General features: G+C 36.5%; 1 protein-coding gene across 2 annotated transcripts; it reads left to right on the top strand.

Annotated features, from left to right (window-relative positions):
• The first annotated feature begins 5581 nt into the window (after positions 1-5581).
• LOC100761083 (gastric triacylglycerol lipase) lies at positions 5582-19362 on the top strand. Of its 2 annotated transcripts, none has more exons than XM_035443091.1 (9): positions 5582-5686; positions 5833-5950; positions 7103-7202; positions 8266-8375; positions 9874-10010; positions 13663-13809; positions 15790-15861; positions 16316-16387; positions 19123-19362. In XM_035443091.1, exons 1-9 carry the CDS (start codon positions 5582-5584, stop codon positions 19360-19362), a joined length of 1101 nt encoding a protein of 366 aa, XP_035298982.1. The 2 variants fall into 2 exon arrangements, with proteins under 2 accessions (XP_035298982.1, XP_027262560.1); XM_027406759.1 differs by having other exon boundaries at positions 7004-7202.
• The last annotated feature ends 2896 nt before the right edge of the window (positions 19363-22258 follow it).

The following is a 22258-nucleotide window of genomic DNA, read 5'->3' as shown; positions in this document are numbered from 1 at the left end:
GTCAAAGCAGAAACTCTGAGGCAGCAGACTAACGGAGGGGTCATGAAGAAGTGCCATGGCTTGCTCCCACTGTTTGCACTGCCTGCTTTCTTCTCCCCCAAAGGTCCACCTGACCAGGACTTGTACCTCCCATGTGTGCCCCCACATCAACCACTAATTAAGAAAATATTCTACACACTTGTCTACAGGCCATACATTTTCTGAATCTCTCTTCCCAAATTACTCTAGCTTATATCAAGTTTACATTAAAATATCCAGGTCATATTCCTGAAACTTTTCTTGTTCTAGTCCATGTTGAGCTATGTCCAATATCAGAAAAGGCAGGTGTAACTAAGTCTAATTTAATGACATCCATAAAATTCATCTATAAACAGAACTAAACTGTTATTAAAGAGCAACATGGATTGCAAAAAGATATTAACAGATGAAGTAGTGCTTCACTTCACCACACATGCTGGTTTGGAATAAAAATACATTGAATCTGTACATATTAGACACAGCATTACCATGAGACAAATACTCTTTTTCCTCCTCTGACTCCCCACATACTCTGGATCCCTTCCTCTTTCATTTTTATCACCTTCTCATCAAGCGTCATCCAATTTCTACTACTGCCACAAATTAAGGATTTCAGTATTGGTATGTTTCTTTGAGTCATGAGATGCAATTTATACCTAGGCTAAGAAACTATTATAAACTTTGTATATTATAATAAGCAAATGACTTAAGTATCTTAGACACATCATGAAATTTACCCACCCCTACTGAAAGCATAATTTATACACTTTGAATGCTTAATGCATATATAATATACACGTAAACATCTATTATATGTATAAAATCATTTGAGATATTTTTAAGTGTAAAATATTGTTTCAATATTGTATTGTCCTTCGAGGGTAGTACTGTGTATACACTCATTGTCAAAGTCATATAGAGATGGCAATTTCAACCGTAAAATGTTTAACAAAGCACATTTGGCATTTTTGTGTGTGTGTGTAAAATTGGTGAAATGCAAATTTTACTATTTCTCTATGTCTGCTCTTTTTGAGTTTGCTTGTGTGTGTTTACACAATGCCTTCAGGTAATAGCGATTAACAATTAAGTCATCATTAAATTATGATTTTAAGGTCTCTCCAAATTTTTAATTTAAATATGATTATAATATTTCTCAGTTTTCTTAGTTAATGACAATACATACACGATAGAACATGGTTGTCATAAGAAGAATGAGTTGTGTGCATTTTCAACAAAATAGATTTAACCAGAAATAATCATATTAAATGAATTATAGTCATCAGAGCCTAATGGAATGTTTCCTTACTCCTGGGTTTCCTGGATTTTATATAGATAGGCAAAGCTGTGTAGGCATACCAAAGTGCATGACCCATGATATGAAAGTGAAAGGGCAATGATCCAAGTGACAAAGGGGTCTAGCAGGAGTCTTTGGGGAAGGGGAATAAAAGAGAATGGAGGATAGACAGGATTATGAGGGAGGCAGGACACATTCAACAGAAATGTGACTTTGTTGACATTTCAGTGTTTCAGTTAGAACTCTACATAACTTCATTTTCAAATTGATTTCCATCAAAGCTCCTCAATATACCAGAGTCATATTTAAGCTTAGGTTTATCTCTAATCGGTTATCATTTTTATTGTTTTCTAAATCACTTATACTCACTAATCCTTTGACCAATGTTTACATTAGTTAAAGGTTAATGAGGGGAGGTAACGCTCTGTGCACACAGCTGCAATGTTTGATTTTAAGGGTTGTCCTTTAATATCCATGATGATGTCCAGATATGAAGGACCTATGATAATTTAACCAAAGAATGAACAATCAATTCAGACCATTGTTGATGTTTTGTATATAAGGAGAAATTGCCCTTTGGCTAAAGTAGGCAAGCAGAGAAGCACAATCCTGTTTGTGAGGACACTGTAAGTACGTTTGACGATCAGAATGAATTGAAATCCTGGTCTTTTTTTCTTTACTTCAATTATCACATATAAAAGTGTCTGTTTAATTTATGTATTATTCTTTTGGAATTTGGCTTACATTTTTCTTTTTTATGTATAAATACAATTCTTAATTACTAATTGATGAATTTATCTATTAGTGTCACAAATATCTACTGTGAGTGCATTCTTTCAGGTTATCCCTTTGAGATCAGCCTCTTTAGCATCACAGAAAGCATAATTTTTGATATCGAGTAGCATAACATTTACCACCAACTGGTATTGAGTTAACCATTATTAGTAATGTTGGCCAACAATGTACTAATATATGTCTTCAAATGAAAACCCAAGAAAACAAAGTTTGGTTTGCATTATAGAATGCTTTGGTGAATTGTCCCCAATTCACTGCTTATATATGTGACTTAAGGTCATTCTAGTGAGGCAGTAAAGTATTGGAGAAGACAGTCTTTGGAAACAGTCAGCACAGTTTTAATTACAGGTGGGGGTGCTTTCCACATACATGTTGGGTCTTTCTTTGCCCATCGGCAAAGTAAAGAACATGATGCTAAGTACTTAAAAGGGGTGTTTCAATTAAATGTTAGAACATTAAATATTTATAATTATAGCAATAATAATTATGCTAACCTGCTTAATCATAATGAATGTCCCGGAGCACAAAGAAATATACTCTTGTTAGCACTATTTTACAGAAAAGGGAAAAACTGTGAAAATAACTCACTTGCATACTATTGGACACATGACAGTTACTGATATTATCTGGGAATTTGGTATCAGATATTTTGAAAATTTAATCATGCCTCAAGTATTTCAGAGCCTATCTTGTATACATTTTTTTTTTTTTTGGTTTTTCAAGACTGGGTTTCTCTGTGTATCTTTGGAGCCTCTCATGGCACTCGCTCTGTAGACCAGGCTGGCCTCAAACTCACGGAGATCGGCCTGCCTCTGCCTCCCGATTGCTGGGATTAAAGGCATGTGCCACAACTGCTGGGCTCTTGTATACTTTTGTTATTGGGATATACAATAACTTAAGCCATTGGTTAAATGACCTCACTTTAGAAAGACAGATTACTTAATTGAGACAACAAAGGCTAAAAAGAAACCACAAATTCTTTAATAGCACGACAATCATCTAGCTTGTGTGTTAAAGTGGCAGTTAGTCTTTATAAATTAGTTTATTCTTTCAAGAATTTTCATTATACAGAAAATGTTTAGTTAAATCCATTTCCAAAGACATCGTTATACCCAATTTCAGGCTAAGTGGCTGAATTCTCAGACCAGATAATTAGATTTAGGTCTTGGAATCTCTGGTTCAACACCATGACTGTTGGGGACTTTGCAAAATGTGTTCAGTACTAGTGTTTACTGAAATATTGACAGCAACTGAGACCTGTAATAGTACTGGTTCATTAGCACTACCACCCTGCAAATAATAACATGGAGACTTCTTATTTATTAATTATGAAAGATAGGCCTTAGCCTAGGCTTGGCCCCAACTAACTCTTATAACTTAATTTGTTAATATTAATCTATGTTCTACCACATGGCTTTTTTATCTCTTTTCCATTTCTGTTATCCGACTTGTTCCATGCATGTCTCCTGGTATCTCTTGGCATTTCTTTTACACATAGATTCTTATTCCCAGTCTCTCTCTCTCTCTCTCTCTCTCTCTCTCTCTCTCTCTCTCTCTCTCTCTCTTCTGGAGGTCCCAGCTATACATCCTGCCTAGCTATTGACTGTTCAGCTTTTGATTACACCAATCTCAGCAATACATTTTCACACAGTGTACAAATACCCCACAACAGAGACCTGATCCTCTTTCAAAGAACACCATTTGAAACAAATGATCCAAATTTTACAAATCCTTCACTGTTCACCCTTAAAATCTTTTTGTATATGATCTCCAAATTTGCTTCTAGCATACAGTACTGGCCAAAAGGGAAAAAAAAAACCTGAATGACTTCAGACACACTAAAAAGATCTTTATTTAAAATTAACCTCCATGTGGCATCTCTTGAAAAGAGAAAAATACCACTTCTCACTTTGGGTTTTTTTCTTAAGCTTACTATTGAATATTCTAAAATTCGTAGTTGGTTCTTACAACATTGAAGTACATTGAGAGTCTAATGCCAAATATCATCCATACTAAAGGATAAATGACAATTACAATTGCTTGATCAAAAGGAGTTATTGTAATGTTCCTTTCCAAAATCAAAGTTTATCCTTTGAGATAGTAATCAAAATATAAAAACACAAGAAACTAGAATCTTTCCAAGGTTTATGAGTGGTTATCTATAGTAACATAGGTTCATTAGTTGGGATATTTTCAGTCTAAATTTTTTCATTCATTTACTACCATCCTGCATTGCTTTACAATGACATAATTGACAACAACTTTGAAAGCAAGTTATATGACAGGTCAATTATTTAGATAGTAGCATAGGTTCAGTCTTTGTGAAGTCATTATTTTCCAAAACAAATTTTTAGTTTTATGCTTAAATATGAGAAGATTCAACTAGTACACCCTTAGTTTTCTTAAAAATAATAATAGTAAATTCCTTTTTCTGAAAAAGATATTCAGCCATATAATACACTACTGGTTTATAATCACTCTTACTTACATAATTTCACAGTAATAATCTCAGTAGAAAATTAAAAGACCTATAGTTTTCTAGAATTACACCCATGCATTATTCTTATTGTGACATCATTGTGAGATGGTGATGTTACCTTTCAAATTCACAGTGTTTTCAAACCTCTAAATAGTTATAAAGTGACTATTATTAATTGTCTTAACATAATGACAGTTTCATTTATTTCAGCATATGTGTGACTGTACAGAGCACATGTGGATTTCAGAGGACAGCTCTTGGGAGTGGGTTCTGAGAATCAAATACCAGGTCATCCTCTAAGCCATCTCTCCAACCCCACAATGATAGCTTTGAATGCAAATTATGTTAAATTTGATGTAAAAACATCAAATGCCCATATATATAGCCTTCAGTCCCACTCAGTGCTCAAAAAGAAAGTTTGGTCTTAACCATACAGAATAATAAAACTATGCTTCACCTGTAGATGGAGGATTAAAATTCCTGATTAAAATTCCTGAGTTGGAGATTAAAAAAAAAAAAGAATCAGGACTGAGTGGATGCCTCAGCTGGTGAAATACTTGCCATGCATGGTTAAGAACCTGAACTCTATCCCCAGAACTCAGTAAAATAGCTGGGCATGGTGATGCATACTAGTAATTCCAGAGCTAGGGTAGCTGAGACAGGTGGAGCTCTCTGACCATTGACCCAACTTATTCAACAAACTCCAGACACACACACACACACAACACACACACACACACACACACACACACACACACACACACACACACACACACGCCCGCACACACACACAAAGAAACAATTGAAGTGAAAGTATGCTAAACATTAAATTTGCCAATGTCCATATTACCAAGGCTTATGCTCAACAGAATATAGTCAAACTCAGCCAATCCCACAATACTTTTGGAGGTAAAACAGTCACAAGCTCTGAATGTTATGGAAGCATGTAGGTTAACTATAATATAGCTTCTCCTTTTGTTTCAGGGCAGTCCAAGATGTGGCTGCTGTTGACAGTAACAAGTGTGATATCTGCATTTGGAGGCACACATAGCTCATCTAGAAAACTGACTCCTGAGAGCCTTGAAGCAAACATGAATATTGTGAGTTACTAAGGGAGATTACTGGGATGAGAGCCATGATAGGTCTAAACTTTTAGTTAAAAGTTAAAATTCACTAGAAATACCTGTTAGATGCATTTTAAATTAATTAAAACATAAAAATTTTGTTTTTAAAATTTCTTCCTCAGAATCTGATGATAAATTTCTGGGGATATCCAAGTGAAGAATATCAAGTTATAACTAGAGATGGCTACATTCTGGAAGTCTTCAGAATTCCTTATGGGAAAAAACATTCAGAGAATTTAGGTATAAACTTTCTTCCTGTTCCTCATTGCTTCTTTTCTTCCTTGCCTTTTTCCCTTCCCTTCATCCATCTCTCCATCTGTTCCCACACTTTTCTTTGTTTTTCCCTTCATTTCTTTCTAACAATGAAATGAGTCTAGTTTACTCTGTATGCAATGCAAAGTTGTATTTCCAATCTTCAATAAGCAGCAATCAAGTCTACTGAGACAAAGGAATGAGAAAGCAATCATGATTAAAAAAAATAAGGACTATCAAAGGCCTCTAACCCAGTTAAAGAAATCAGGGACAATTTCTTTCAACACAGTAGCTGAAATCCAGTGCATGGAAAGAGTTAGCCAGTTTGTATTGTAGAGGGGAGGCTGGAAGTAGCTAAAGGTCTATTTCCTAAATAGACAAAGGTCATTTTATTTTGATAACATTGATAGGTTTTCATCTTTTTCTCACTACAGAAAAATAATGAAACATAACTTTACTACTCTTAACCTACATTTACTCAATGCTTAATTTCCTTAGATTATCATTTAATATCTTTATTTACATATAACTGACAAGTAAGAGTAAATACATTTCATGTACACAATATAAGATGAGGATATAGTTCAACTGTACATTTGCATAGCATATGCAAGGTCCTGTGTTGATAAATACAAATGCACTAAATAAAAATAAAATTTATGTGCCAGAGTCTCAGTGGTTAAGAACCCTAGTTGCTCTTGCTTAGACCTGGGTTCAATTCTCAGTACGCACAAGCTGGCTGCTCACAACTATACATAATTCCAGTTCCAGGAGATTGGATGCTATCTTCTGACCACTGGAGGCTTCTGAAAACATGTGGCACACATAAATTCATATAGGCTTACACAAATGCATAAAAATAATAAATAAATAAATAAATAAAGTGTACAATTTGATTAATTTTGGCATGCCAGACACACTCCAGAAAAGATATTTTAGATTTCAAATACAAACATAACAAAATAAACATACCCAATTTGACCACATGTCTAACTACCATAAGGAATAACTTTATAATGTTTGAATAATCTTTTTCCTTAGGCAAGAGACCTGTGGTGTTTTTGCAGCATGGTTTGCTTACATCAGCCACAAACTGGACGGCAAATCTGCCAAACAACAGCCTGGCCTTCATTTTGGCAGACGCTGGTTATGATGTGTGGCTGGGGAACAGCCGCGGGAATCCATGGTCCAGGAGAAATTTATATTATTCACCCAACTCAGTTGAATTCTGGGCTTTCAGGTAAAGAAAGGATAATTTAAAATGAGTACGTACTTGAACTCTAGAAGCATGGCCATTCTCACTTTCTCATTGGAGCCAATTACACTCCAGGTAGGAGGTAAAAAAAAAAAAATCCTATCTTTTTAATTCAACATTTGAATCTTCTATACACCTCATTCCAATGGTAGTTTTCCTTCAAATTGGCTATCATCTCTAGACCCAAGATCAAGAGATGCCTAAAAATTCTTTTCCAAATAAAATTAACAATACAGCAAAAAGGGAGGATGCAAGGCAAACTCCCTGTTGCTAGAAAGCTCCATGGGGAGAAACCAGAAGCCTGGGGATGTGTCAGAACTGGAAGGAAGGGACAGCAGCTTGCATCGGCATGAAAAGCCCCAAGTTTGGACACAGGAATGTTATCAAAGGCATCCAATTCCTTCTTGTGTCCCAGTTAAAAATGACTAATGGAGATGCATGGCAGAAGAGCATCAGGCTGATGCTGCTGAGGTACAAGGATGATTTTATGGTTTTGAGAACTGATAGGAAGCCCATGTGTACCATCTGGTGTAGTGGGGAAGAGAGAGACAGTGTCACAAGAGAACACTATTAATGTTGACACGAACTGGATCTAGAGAGAGTGTTGAAATTCATTCTGTGCACAACAAGAAGCCACTAAAAATTGTTCAATTCAAGAGTTTTCTCATTTTTCTATTGTAATAGCTGATTTAAGAAGAATGTACTACAGGATGGGACTCATGTTATATGGAATCATAATGTAGAATGCAAGTGCTTGTTAAATCTGGTATTCCACTTTATGTATGAAAATAATTCCCACCCATTGAGACTATCTTCAATAGATTAGATTGTAGCCATTATGCATTGTTTGAAAAATATGGCCTTTGCTTACAAGCAACCTCCATCCCCTCAAAGGCATCTGACGCTGACTACAGGTTTGTAACTGCAATAATTAAAGTGTCTAGTTTTTCTGCTTTATAGAAGAAATAGAGTGTTCTCAATAAATATGCTTGAATTTTAGAAAGCATAACAAGAAAATATGTTTTGTTGGTTTTACTTTTTCTTACAGCTTTGATGAAATGGCTAAATATGACCTTCCAGCCACAATAGACTTCATTGTACAGAAAACTGGGCAAGAGAAGTTGCACTATGTTGGTTATTCTCAGGGCACCACTATTGGTAAGTAAAAGCACTGAGACTGGGAACAGTTTCTAAACCACTGCCCAATAGCATAACCATTGCTATGCAACTTTATAAAATGTCATGTCCATGGCAATACAGTAACATGAGGACAATTATTCCTCATACCCTAGAGATGGATAAATCAAGCAGTGAGATAAATAACTCAGGCAAGTAGCATGAGCCTCTATGAATAGTCCAAAGTTATGGTTCAGATACCAGTCCAGGTCAACTGACTCTCACGGCAGCATGTTCCAGCATCCAGGCTGAATTTGTTTTTTTCTTTCATCATTTTTATGGAAACCAAATTATTTGTCCAAATAATATACCAAAGAAGATAAGTTAAAGTCTGTACCTTTATATTACTTATATGGAGGGGGACAGAAAAGTAACATTAAAAGTAAATGGAGTTCAACAAACCATGGTAATGTTATGGGAAATTATAACTCATGGAGGATTTTAGCGATTCTCAGAGGGCTTCTGAATTCATTTTCAACAGAAAAAATTCTGCAAACACTCTCTGAGTAGACACAGAAGAGTCATGTAATGACATAGAAGAGTCATATGGAAGGAAGTCTGTAAGAAAAGCTGATATATAAGGACATCAGGAACTCAGTTTGGGAACACTCTGTCATCTATTAAAGATTTGGGTAAAGATGTCAAGGATTAGTAATAAACTATCTGAACTTAAAGAAAGAACACTGGACTAAAAACACTCGACAGGAGGCATCAGTCCATGAGACTAAGTTAAAATCCCAAGGAATCAATTCAGACAGCCGAGAGAATAGGTCTCAGCACAACAGAGTTATCCCTTCATTTTCAAGAGGAGAGTTCTGTGACAAAGGAAACAAAGTTAGAGGTAGTGATAATGATATGCAAGCAGCCAGAATTCTGGAATCCAAAGGGAGGGCAGGTTTCCTACTTATCAAAATACTATGTGAAATGATGTCTGAGAGGGAGTTGTTGGAATTACCTTCCTAGAAGTCATAGGCATCTTTGTTGTTGCAGATGGTGGCTTTTTGAAACAAGACTGTCCTGTGTAGCTCAAGCTAACTTCAAACTCCTGACCTTCTTGACTCAGCCACCAGAGTGCTGAGATTAGCAGCATCTGACAAGAACTGTGTTTGGCTATAGGGAGCTTTCACAACATTAACGTTCTGTGACACACACTTCATCTAACTTAGTGTTTTCTCACAAATATGTTATAAAATTATTGAATGATATTGAGATGAGTAAAACTGCTCGTCTTGACACTGAATTATTCTACTCTGCCTCTATCTTGAGTTAACTGAAGACTGAACTCAACTCTTCTTGTTCTTTAGTGGCTATTTTAAAGAGTCATCACTGTGCTCATACATATCCCAACAAACTGATGTGCCATTTTGACAGCTTGCCTCACACGGCATTTGCAGCAAGTCCAAAATAACATCACACTTGTGAAAACAGAACAGAACACACATGCACACAGCTTCGTCACTGATGGTCTGTTCTATTTCAGGTTTTATTGCCTTTTCTACCAATCCCACACTGGCTAATAGAATCAAGACATTTTATGCATTAGCTCCAGTTGCTACTCTCACATATGCACAAAGCCCTTTGAAAGAACTTTCACGTATTCCTGGGTATCTTTTAAAGGTATGTGATTCTATTTTAGGTATCCAATTGCCTTTGGATTCCAAAGTGTTCAAAATAAATAAATGTTCTTAGGGATGAACATATTCATATCAACAAACCTAAAGTTTGCATGTTTATATTATCTCTCTCTGGCATGAAAATTATCGACCCTCTTGCCTTTGAAATCCCCATCTATTCCTTTGGTTTTCATTAACTTACAGTGGGTTGTCAATGCTATGAGTGTTTTGCTTTCTACAAATATTCTACACACCTGTGTCAAGGTAGCAGCTTCACTCCTGCAATAGAGAATGGGGTGATAAATGACTAGAAAAAAATAATCAAATAAGAATCCTAGTAGGGCTATAGAAACTTGCAAGAGGAGGAAAAGAAGGAAGATGAAGGGGAGGGGAAAAATAAAGCAAAGAAATCAATGAATGAGCAAAAAGTAAATACTGTGTAACCTCCAAGTAAATGCTCTTGGGCTGTCTATGAGTTCTTGTCCCAAGAAATGGGAATTTCACAGGACAGTAATATAGAAATGAATAGACCATGAATATTTAGTGCCTTGTTGAACAAGCCCACACAGGAATGTAATAATATCACTTACTTAGTCAAAAATTTAATGGCCTACTTTTCCTGTACTCATGCCAACACATGCAGGCACACCTGCACATTTGCACAATTTCCTTTAGAAGAATGATTTAGCCTGAGGCTGTAAATACTGTACAGTAATTGTATCTTTCCCTTCAGTATATTGTTCATTAACTTTCACTCTAAATTAGCATGCATACCTAAACCCAAAATCACTGCCTATAGCCAAAATTATTAACAAAACTTTTCTGCAAAACCTGTGACAGTAAAATGACTGTGGCCATTTCCTGCTGCACTGAGCCTCTTGTTTCCACTTGTGCTCAGATAATCAGTTAGCAAGAGCAGAAAAATTGAAAGGAGAAGTTGTGGACATTAAATCACAGGCATGGATCAGAATTACAGGAATAACTTCATTACTAATTACTGAAACACTATTCCCTAGCCATGTTTTCTTGGGTATAAAATTAAGAAAGCAAAATGTCTCAAAGCTCAACACAATTGAGTCTAAAAATTTTTCCTAAAGATATCTGAGTCCCTATTTTCTCCTCTGATCTCATAATTTATTACTCAGATAACACATGTTGATATGTAATTATGACAATCTGTCTTATTATTTCATGGTTTGATTCCATAGCTTTTATTACTCCAGCTGGATTATAATTCTTTGTGTCTTATATTGCTCCAAGAGGCTATGCAGTTCTCAATTGCAATAATACACACCGAATGTTGTATCTGCACTTTCCATTTCACAATTTCATTGAGAGAATTAAATGAGAGAAAGAGGGGGGGGAATAGCTCAATGGATACAGCTGATTGCCAAGTCTGACAACCTAAATTCAATTACTGAGGCACACTTAGTGGGAGGAGAGAGCAATGAACTCCTACAGGTTGCTCACTAAGCTCTACACACTTCCTGTGACACACATGTACCGCACATGCCTCTATACACATAATGAATATTTTATTTAATATTTGATATTGTAATAACATTTCCCCTCTGCTCCCTCCAAACACTCCCATGTATCCTTCCTTGATATCTTTCAAATTCATAGCCTCTTTATTCATTAACTGTTGCTACATGCATAGATACATATATTATGAATATAGCCTCCTGATTCTGTATAGTGAAACTTGTGTATATATTTTCAGGATTGACCATTTGGTATTGGATAAACAATTGGTTTCTGCTTCCCTAAAAAAGCACTCCAGTTCCCACTCCAGTTCTCAGCTTTTCTGATTTGCCTATAGTTCCTTGTGTCAGATTGAGGCCTCATGGTCATTCCTCATGTCCACACCTGTCAAATGTTGTCATCCTTGTTCAGCTCATGTTTAGGCAATAACGTTGGTGAGATTTTGTGGATGTAGCTTCTGGCATTACAAAGGCAAACAGTATCACAGCAAACTCACTGTCAATTTGGCTCTTACAGTCTTTCCATCCCTCTTACACAATGCTCTCTAAACCCTTGGTGTGGGGTGTTTTGTACATGCATCAGTTGGGATTTGGCTCCACAAGTCTGCAGTTTGACTGATTGTGGTTTTCTATAATGGTCTCTTGCCTGTTGCAACGAAAATTTCCTTTACGAGGGGTCAGAACTACACTTATTTGTGGACATAAAGACAAAATTTTAGAATGTAGTTTGGGGTTATGCTGGTTTAGTAAAGTTGTGGTTGTAGATTATCCGAAGTCCATGACTTTCCTATCTCTGGGGAGTTAGATAGGTTTTCTATATCTGCATGAATTCCTCTTATTGAGGAATTCCAATTAGAAAGTTGTTGGTTGCAATCAAAGTACATGTGTGACCATGCAACCTTAGGGTTATCTTGCCATACTGCTCATTGATGTGGTTCGTAGGAGTCATAGCTGATTAGAACTATTAGTTGCTCCCGGTTCTTAGGGAGGAGCCATTCCTGTTAGTTTCAGCCCATGGGCTTCTGGTCCTATATGTGAATTGCTTCATGTCTTCAACAGTTGAGTCTTGTCGTTTACATCCTGGGAGCGAACAATGACAATAGCAATAGTCTGTACTGTTTTGGAAGTCTCTTGGACAACCCTGATCAACAACTTCAACCAATCAAATGAGGGTTTCTCATGCATAGTGTTACGGTTTTCATTAGATGGTCTTTGGCTCTTGGAGAGAGTGTTATCAGTCCAGATGAGAAATTTTCATTTAAACTATATATATGTCTGTATATTTCCACAAAATTCATGTATTATAATAGCATCTGAGAAGTATGACATGGAGTCCTGTGTGCATATGCCAATGAGTGATATAGATAGGTAGATTTAGTTTTAGTTTGTTGAGAATTCTCCACACTGATTTCCAAGTGGCTGCACAAGTTTCTAATGCCCTCAACAGGAAGTGTAGAGCTCCCTTTCCCTGCATTCTACCGACAATAATTATTATTATTATGTGTTGCTTTGTTGACCTTTGCCACTCTGACAGTGATAAGATAAAATCTTATAGTTGTTTTGATTTTCATTAACCTAATTGTTAGAGACAATTAACTTTCTGTGATATTTCTTAGCCACTATGTGTTGTTTGTTTATTTTTACGAACTCTCTACTCATGTTCTGGGTCAATTTTTTTTGAATGGGTTTCTTTTTGGTTTGGTTTGGTTGTCTTTTATATATTCTGGATATTAACCCTCTGCCAGAGGTATAACTAGCAAAGATTATTTCCCATTGTGTGGCCCTCCTCTTTGACTAATTGGTTGTTTCCTTTGCTGTGCAGCTTTTTGGTTTTATGAGGTCCCACTTGTCAACTGTTAGCCTTAATTCTTAGGCTAAGAGAGTCTCATTCAGAATGTCCTTTACTATTTCTATATCATTTATGGTACTGACAATGCTTTCTTCTAGAAGCTTAGCTGTTTGGGGTTTCACACTTAGGTCTTTTATCTGTTTGGAGTTGGGTTTTTGTGCATAATGAGAAATACTGGTCTAAAGAAGAGGAAATTTCTAAAACTACTTATAGAACTAAAGAAAAACAAGCATAATCACTACCTGAATGAGTGTTTGCAACAATGAAGAGGGCTTTCTACAGCTTGGCGGCTGCCATGTTCTAATGATGCTCTCATTTTTCAGATTATATTTGGTGACAAAATGTTCATGCCACACACCTTCTTTGATCAATTTCCCGGTACAGAAGTGTGTTCTCGGAAGCTGATGGTTGGTCTCAGCAGCAACGCTTTATTCATTATGTGTGGGTTTGACAGAAAGAACTTGAATGTGGTATGTATGCTTTGTGGCCTGCATTATTCAAGACACTCTTCCCAAACACTTTTGATTGTTTTTTCATCATCACCTCAGAACTGTGCCCACAGCATTGTGGTAGAGTCCAGAGAAGTCAGAAGCTACTGCTCATTCCAATTTCAGCTCTTGTTCCCATTCAAAACATGACTGACTTTTGGCTAGCGTGGCATTTAGCTTCTGTGACAGAAGGGAATGAACCTTAATGCCAGGCTCTTCTGAGGAACAATGCATAGTCATCAAGTAAATGCCATGAAGTCTTTTAATACTGCTAGTCATAGCCATTCATTTGTAAAACACATTTCGGTGTAGCTATGAAACAGGTTATCCATATCTTGCTCTGCATTTTTACCCCTGGAGTTGGAGTTTCAAGGCTTATATGAGAAATTCCAATATCATGAGGGCCTTAAACATATGGATTCAAGTCAGCCTAATTTAAATTCTACTTTTGGAACTGACTTAAACTCCTGTAGTGGTTTACACACACACACACACACACACACACACACACACACACACACACCATGCTATTGTAAAGTTCAAATCACCTAAGGTATTTAATACAAATAGAACAGAACATAGCATAAAGCACATAACAATGATCATAGTATACATATTACTATTACTATTATACATACACACACTTCTTCTGGCTGATCATTCGTTTTGTTTTTGTGGTTTTGTTTTGTGTTATTAAGCACAGACCTTAGGAATTTTAAGACCATGCTATACTTATGAGATATATTTTCAGTATTTTTAAATAACATTTTTTGTGAGACAGCATCTTGCTAAATTTCCGAGTCACTCATTCTATAGCCAATGTAGGGCTATATCCTCTTAATTCAGCCTCTCAAGTAGCTGGAATTACGGGGTGATCTTGACTCTAATTTATATCTTTGAACTCCTAAAAAATGAATTTTAAGTTAAAGAGGTAGCTTACTAATTTCTGCACTAATTGAGAACATAGTAGTTAAAACACGGCTACTATCAGATGTAACATACTAATATCTGTACTCATTGGGAACACAGTAGTGAAAACAAAGCTACTACCTCCATGGAGACTAAGGAGTTTTAGTTGTCTTTCTCAGTGCTGATGATAAATACATTCACATTTGTTTATAATTTTCCTTTAGGTTTTACTTACGGTGGTAAGGGCCCCTTCTTGCTCTTTTCAATTTGAGGCTGTTTCTCTTTATGTATGAGGAATGTAAAAGAGAATCCTGGGCTTACTCCACAAAAACACAAATTGATTCATTTTCATATCTATAAGAGTCTTCAGAGAAAGATAATAGCAAACTAGAGATATGGAAAAGAAACAAAAATAGAGCTCTTGTCTTCTGCATGCTGCTTATATAAAGGGAGATCTCAGTCTCTTTGGTGATGGTTATCTTACTCCACAGTCTAAGACCCACTATTGAATTGGCCCATGCAATCTGGAAATGGAACTTGAGAATGCTAACAGGTGTGAGCAATGTGACTTAAGGACTAGATAGAATACTATAAGTAAATATATATGGTAACTATTATATACATATGTGTGTATATATGTATAATTATTTAATATAAATTAAAATCATGCAAAGCAAGCAACATGTATATAATATTTAACCTCTTGCACACTGATACTAAATAGAAAGTTGAGAATTTAGGTTCAGAAACTAGGTAAAACTTTCTAGCCTCATACTGATGGTCACTATTCATGTGAACCTGATATTTATTTCTTTGGGTCTCAAAATCTGCTTGAAAAAAATATAGAGCTGGTAAATCAGCTACCTTGCTCATCATGGTTAAAACCAGTGGTGTGCTTTGTAGATTCTAAGCTGTCATGCAACTGTATTGTTCATCCTTCCGTTAGAGGTTACCCTGCAACACTTGCTTGAACCAGAAAACTTAGCTACTGATTGTTTTTCAGAAACCAAGTATGTCTAAGCCTATGTGTATGTGTGTGTGTTTGATTCCTAGAGTCCTTTTGATGAGTACCCAGGTGATAATCCAGCAGGAACATCTGTTCAAAACATCCTCCACTGGACCCAGGTATCATTATTTCAGTGTTGCTAGCATTCATTTTGTGGGATTGAACCTTAACCCCAAGCACATTCTTAAGATGTTCCTGACAGGCAATTCTTCTATGTACGTCAACCTGAAAAAAAAAAAAAACCAAAAACCTCTTAACCTGTGTGCATGAAAATCTTATGAAAACATGTGCTTTGAGTAGCAAAGAAATAATTATGTTTATGATTTGCCATGCAAAAAAGAAGTTGGAACAAAGCTGCATTTGCACTCACATATGTTATGTATTGAACCCACATATCCTAGATGGTTAGTAATTATTTGGAATGAGAAAATATTTTCTCACTAATTTTAAAAAAATGAAAATGAGGTATTTGGAGGCTGAATTGTTTTCAGGTGGTTTATGAGTTTTATCCAATTAATTTCAATTACTTGTAACTAATTTTTAACTTAATTTTTACATTTACATTTTCTTTAGGTTGCTAGAGCTGGGAGACTTCAAGCCTTTAATTGGGGAAGCCCATTCCAGAATCAGTTACACTACAATCAGGTAAGTTTCTTGAGAATGAAATTGTTCACAATTTAAAAGACAGAGACATAAAAGTTTGGAAAGGAAAGTATGATAATTGGGTATCCAGTTTTCAAAGTAATGTTGTTGTCCAGTTTCTTGTTATCCCACTACTCTACTCTGGAAATGGACCTCAGAGTCTTGCCAGATCACATGTGAAGATGTTCCATAAATTAACAGCTCGTGGTCTTTGCACAGCCCTGCTTTACAGTCCAGCCTCCCCACAATACGCTCTTCTTTCTGAAGTGGAACTGGGTGAAGCAAGTTAATAGTTATGTCCATTCATGAGTCTAACTGGTTTACTCATGCATTAGCCTCGCCTTCTGGACAGCCAGACAAATGATTTTATGGAACACATTTCCAATTAGAAAAAAAAATGTGGTGTGTTTTCAGGTCAGAGTTGGAAATAATTTTGAGCATGAAGGTGCGTTGTAATCTTCATACTTGCTGTGGTACAAAGGACCCAAATCCTGGAGTTGATCTAATTGGTGGCCAATACAAATTTGCACAATAATTCACAGAGTACGAAATTACTAATAGGATATAACCCTTTGCTCAGGGCAAAATCTCTCATTATCATTGATTAATTTTGAGCAAGTCAAATAGTTTGTGAGCCACTCTTCCTATTTAAACAACCCAATTTTCTCCACAAGTTGTAGCTGAATAACCTTAATTTTCATTAACTGCCCTGACTCACAACTGAAAAGTATATGTTTTCATAACAAGATTCTACATATAAAGAAAAGCCCCACTCTGTTACTTATCTGATGTCTTTAAAAGAGATTTTTCAGAATACTCTCAGACAAACTCAGAAAGTTCAGACTTGCTTTGAATTTACAGTGTTATTTCACTCTCATTCTGGTAACCAAAGGATTCAATCATAGATAGCCAAGCAAGAACCTGAGAACCAATCATCAAGTCTACCCTTCTTCCAGCCAATCATACATCTGGTTAATTGTCATTGAAATCAGTGACGTTAATTTAGAAGTAGAGATGACATCTAAGAAGGTGTTTCGTCAATAGTGTGTAAGCAAAACTAAGTGTATTATAGATATTCTCCACATTTTAGCCAACATGTGAGGGAATGTAAGAAAAGGCAGAAATTACTGTAACAATAATGTAATAAATGTTTTGCACATGTAAGTTGGTTTGTTCACAAAGTGTGAAGACACAAACTTTGGGGATATTGGATTTATATCCTTGAAATAATATCTAAAGTACAAAAGCACCTAAGTAAAGTGTGTGTGGATATGTGAATCATGGAGATGCCTCTCTTGTACTACTTTTTGTTTTGTAAATCTTTATAAACTCATTGTGTTAATAGTGGTTTTCTAGAAATAAAAAGCCAGATCAATAATGCTTTTTCTCAGGAATTGAAGCAATATTTAGTAAAATTATATGAGTGTGCAGTAGATACAGCTTATTAACTGAACCACTGTTCATGCCATGATACAGGCAGTTCTTTTGTACAGGCCAAAGAGTGGTTTATAATAACCATGCCTTCAGCTTTGAGAAAGTGAGTATATTAACTATATTACAAGCAGATAGTGAGATGCACAAGAAAGAATCAACAGAGCAATAGAAAAACATCATTAAATAAGATACTAAAAACATCCAGCAGATACCCCTGGATCAGGCTGATTGAGAAGCCAAACAAAATATAACACCATTAAATTGCAGTTAAGAAACAACCAGCAGGAAATAGTGGGAGACATCCTGTTAAAGTACCAGATGGAGCTCTGTATCAAGAGTCCTTAGGAGAGTAAAGCATCCCCTCAGATGAGGCTGAGGAGTGAAAGAATGAGTAGGGAGCAGCAGAAAACCATCATTAATTCAGGCACTTACAACATCTAGCAGAAATGACTGAGGGAAGCTCTACTACTGAAAGAGTCATGCTGAGGTTCCTAATTGAGAGATTGCCAAGGAGAGCAGCTTCTAATGAGGTCAGATAGCATTTAAAAATATGCCAATATAATGTATACTGTAGAAGGCAATACAAAGTCAAAACAAATGACTCAGGATCCAGGACTGTTTGAGATCATGTTTCAGAGTGGTGGAGGCAATCTGCCAAAGTCATAATCTAGTCAAATCCTTGCCAATGTGATAGATCAATGTGCAGTGTTTTCTATGTAAGCCTAGTCTATAATAACTCAGTGTGCCCCTATTAGGAGGGAGGCAGAGACAGGAGAATTACCAAAAGCTTGTTGGCCAGCTGGCTTGGCATATGCATCAGTGGATGGGAGAGACCCTGTCTGATGGATGCCAAGGACCAGTATGAAGGCTGTACTCTAACTTGCACATGTGCACAGAGGTTTGCATGTACCCATCACACACACAAACCCAAGAATCTAGTTAAATCCTCTTCCTTCAGCTAAACTAAAATCTAGGTTTTTAATTGGTATGAATTTTCATCTACAGACCAACCATTTAGTTCTTAGTTTAGAACCAACAGCATCAACATCCCCTAAGTGTGAGATCTCTGACTTTGCTCCCAGATCTGCTGAGTCAGTCTTCATTTTAACAAGAGTCCTAGCAGATTGACAGACCTATTAGAAGTTGAGAAACATTTGTCCAAACTATGATGTTTGTTTTGCTCTGTGGGTAAAGGTGATTTCCTTGAATAGATCATTAGATTTTATTTGGAACTAATACACAATTCATACTGTTTCTTAATTATGGTTGCCTAAACTCCATGTCTTTTACCTGTCATGTTTTAGAGCACACCTCCTGATTATGACGTGTCAGCTATGACTGTGCCAATTGCAGTGTGGAATGGTGGCCAAGACATCACGGCTGATCCCCGAGATGTTAGCATGCTGCTTCCCAAACTCCAAAACCTCATTTACCATAAGGAGGTTCCCCGTTACAAGCATCTGGACTTTCTCAGGGCCATGAATGCTCCTCAAGAGGTTTACAATGAGATCCTTTCCATGATGGCAAAAGATCAAAAGAATTAGTTACGTGTATTCCAAAATCCTTTCTTCTTTCACATAGTTTCCCAGTGTTTAAAAAGAAAACTTATCACTGTAATTTTGACTTTAGAAATATATTGGCATCAACAAAGTTCTCATTTGTCACTTTGGTTTTTTTTGTAATTTATTTAAAGAAATACAACATTTCATTTGGGAGCTGGGATTAGAAACACCTAAGAAAGTACATTTCTGGGATAGGGTGAAATTTTGCAAACTTCTTTTCTAAACTCAGTTTAGATTACGGGGAGCCATGGTTCATTCAGAATCCTGAAACTGAATGACGACTTTTCTCATGTGTCTTATCATGATAAAACTGCTCCCAACCACCATTCATGACCACTGCTGTGTCCACATGCTGAAAAAATCATGTACTCCTCTTGTTGAGACACATGAGAAATCCAACTGTACTGAGTACGGGTGAGGAAGCCAGAAACAATTCGGATGCAAACTCAGGAATCTCGGAGATGCACAGTGTGCTCTTCATTACTCCAGACCTCAACCACAAAACAGTCACCACCCAGCAAAACTATTTTAAAAGTCCCTGGCAATGTCCTGGTACCTACAAGAAGATGTAGAGACATTCCTTGTAGCATATGGACCAAAATAGACATCTGCCACAGGTTGATGAAAAATAAAAAGCTCCAAATTTGGAAAACACCCAAAACACCCCTAACTTAGGAGTTTTATTATCACACTCCCATTTTCAATGTGACTTCAGGTTCTATGTAACTAATCCTTCTGATTTCTACTTTTTGTCCAGAGTGTGGTTAAATAGATGAGATATATTAAGTAAGGTTTGTTTGTTGCCTGTGTAATGAGTAAAAGACAAAGAGCCTTCACAAAAATGTTCCTTTTCGTTGTGTTGTCCTGCCCCATGTATTTTGCCAGGACTCTTAAGGATTTCTTATGTACTGTCCATTTCTCCTTTATTCTTATCAGGGCAGAAATTTTAAGAGGGGATCACTTGGGAGCCTTTAAAATTTCAGTGAATAATTAGTGATAAATATTTGTGGTGGTTCCATCAGTTAAGAACCAAACATGTTCTCTATACCATCCTGAGAAAGCATAACTATTGCATTCTTAAGTTTCTGGCATTTCCAACCCTGACTGCCTTATTTTAGCCCATGTCTAACAGATGAGGGCAGTGTGGATCTTGTTCTCCGAACTGAGGTAAAGGTCACTGTATTTGCTTCCACAGCATCTCACTTACACTCTCTCCATTGCTACTCTGAAGTGTGGGCATATCCCCAGTGTTGGGGGGGGGATACTCACATGGGATTCCTTTGCCCATCCCCTGGATAACATCTCATCATATAAAGCTCAACAGTGCCAAGTTCACAGACACCATTCTCACTTCTCTGAATCAACAAAAGTCAAGCAAATGAAGTGTTTCCGGCTACACTGGAATGCGTCTTTGGAGTCAGCTTTGAACCTCATTTTCCCCTTAAGGGTATAGAAGATTAAATCTATTTAGTATTAGTATAGTTTGATGAACTTATCTGTATTCTTTGTTATTTCCACTTTCTCTGTCATTCCTGTTCCACCTGTGGCTTCGGCCACTTCCCTCCTCCCGCAGGATCAACTTTGAAATGATAACTTCTCTTATCCACATAATGATACCATTATCATGTCAAAAACGTCCTTAAAGTTACATATCCAATCAGCTCAAATGCCTCAGCATCTCACAAGTGTGGAGCTGTTTAAAAGAGAATCCAAGCAAGATCTACACACATATATTTTTAAATTTATATTTCTTCTTCTCTCAGTGGATACATCCCTACTACAGCTTTCTCCCCATCCACTCCTCCAAGTTCCCCTCCCACGCACATTCCCTGTCCAGGGTATTGCTAACCTTGTCTGGACTCTACCTACTAGATGCCAGTAGCACTCACACACTCCAAGTCACTATAACAAGTATGTCTCCAGACACTGCTAAATAGTTCCTGAGGTGCAAATTGTCTACTTTGTGTAAACTTTAACCTTGATGATGCTGTATGTTTAATTTGCTTCACAACCAACTATTTTATTTTTACATCTACTTCGGCACAATTCGTTTCTTCATGTATCAAGAACTTTTGTAGATAAAATTTAATGTCTCAGTGACCACATATTTCAAATCACAGACAGGTCTAGAAATGTATGCCATTAAAAAGGAAAATGATTTGTGGGTACATCAGAATTACTGAAAGCCTAACAGAATTTTGCTTCTAGAAACAAAATAACTATAATAATGCTAATTCCATAAGTGGGTAGATATGGAAATGTAAGTAATATTATTATTGCAAAAATAGTTACTTAAAATAGCATTCTCCCTTCCCATAACTTTTTTGATTTTTTAATTTTTGAAATTAAAATATAATTAGACTGATTTCCTCTTTCCTTTTTCGCCCTCGATCCTTTCCTCGGTAGCCCTCCCTTGTTCTCTCTCAAATTGATGGCCTCTATTTCTGTGTTTTACACACACACAATCTCTAATATATATTAGAATATATTATAAATAGACACATATATTTATAAATATATGTTCATAAACATATATATATATATATATATATAATATATATATATATATATCCTGTTTGGCACATATAACGTTGCTGGGATGTGTATGATATCAAGGCTGACCACTTGGCATTGGATTACCAAACATTTTAAGAGGGAAGTCTCAGGAATAACAGGGTATGCGTTTCACCACGAGGGGGCGAGGTGGACTTAGCGGTTGTGTTTTTATCTGCAGGGGAGCAGTTACTCTAATTTACCCCACATCTTAGCCTCCTTAGTGAACCCTATGAAGCCCACTTGGTAGTTTCCTGTCGTGCAGCGTGGGAGAAAGCCGAGCCCGGGAGACACACTGTTCCTTCAGTTCTGCACCTCTCCTCCA

The sequence above is a fragment of the Cricetulus griseus genome, chromosome 3 (assembly GCF_003668045.3).
Source record: "Cricetulus griseus strain 17A/GY chromosome 3, alternate assembly CriGri-PICRH-1.0, whole genome shotgun sequence".
Classification (NCBI taxonomy): Eukaryota; Metazoa; Chordata; class Mammalia; order Rodentia; family Cricetidae; genus Cricetulus; species Cricetulus griseus.
This window is presented reverse-complemented; position numbering and strand designations above follow the sequence as displayed.

Excerpts from the sequence above, each read along its gene's own strand:
- LOC100761083 (XM_027406759.1), top strand. The coding sequence starts at position 5,582 with ATGTGGCTGCTGTTGACAGTAACAAGTGTGATATCTGCATTTGGAGGC. Across the intron at positions 8,376-9,873 it reads TTCTCAGGGCACCACTATTG|GTTTTATTGCCTTTTCTACC; the intron begins GTAAGTAAAAGC and ends GTTCTATTTCAG. Across the intron at positions 16,388-19,122 it reads ATCAGTTACACTACAATCAG|AGCACACCTCCTGATTATGA; the intron begins GTAAGTTTCTTG and ends GTCATGTTTTAG.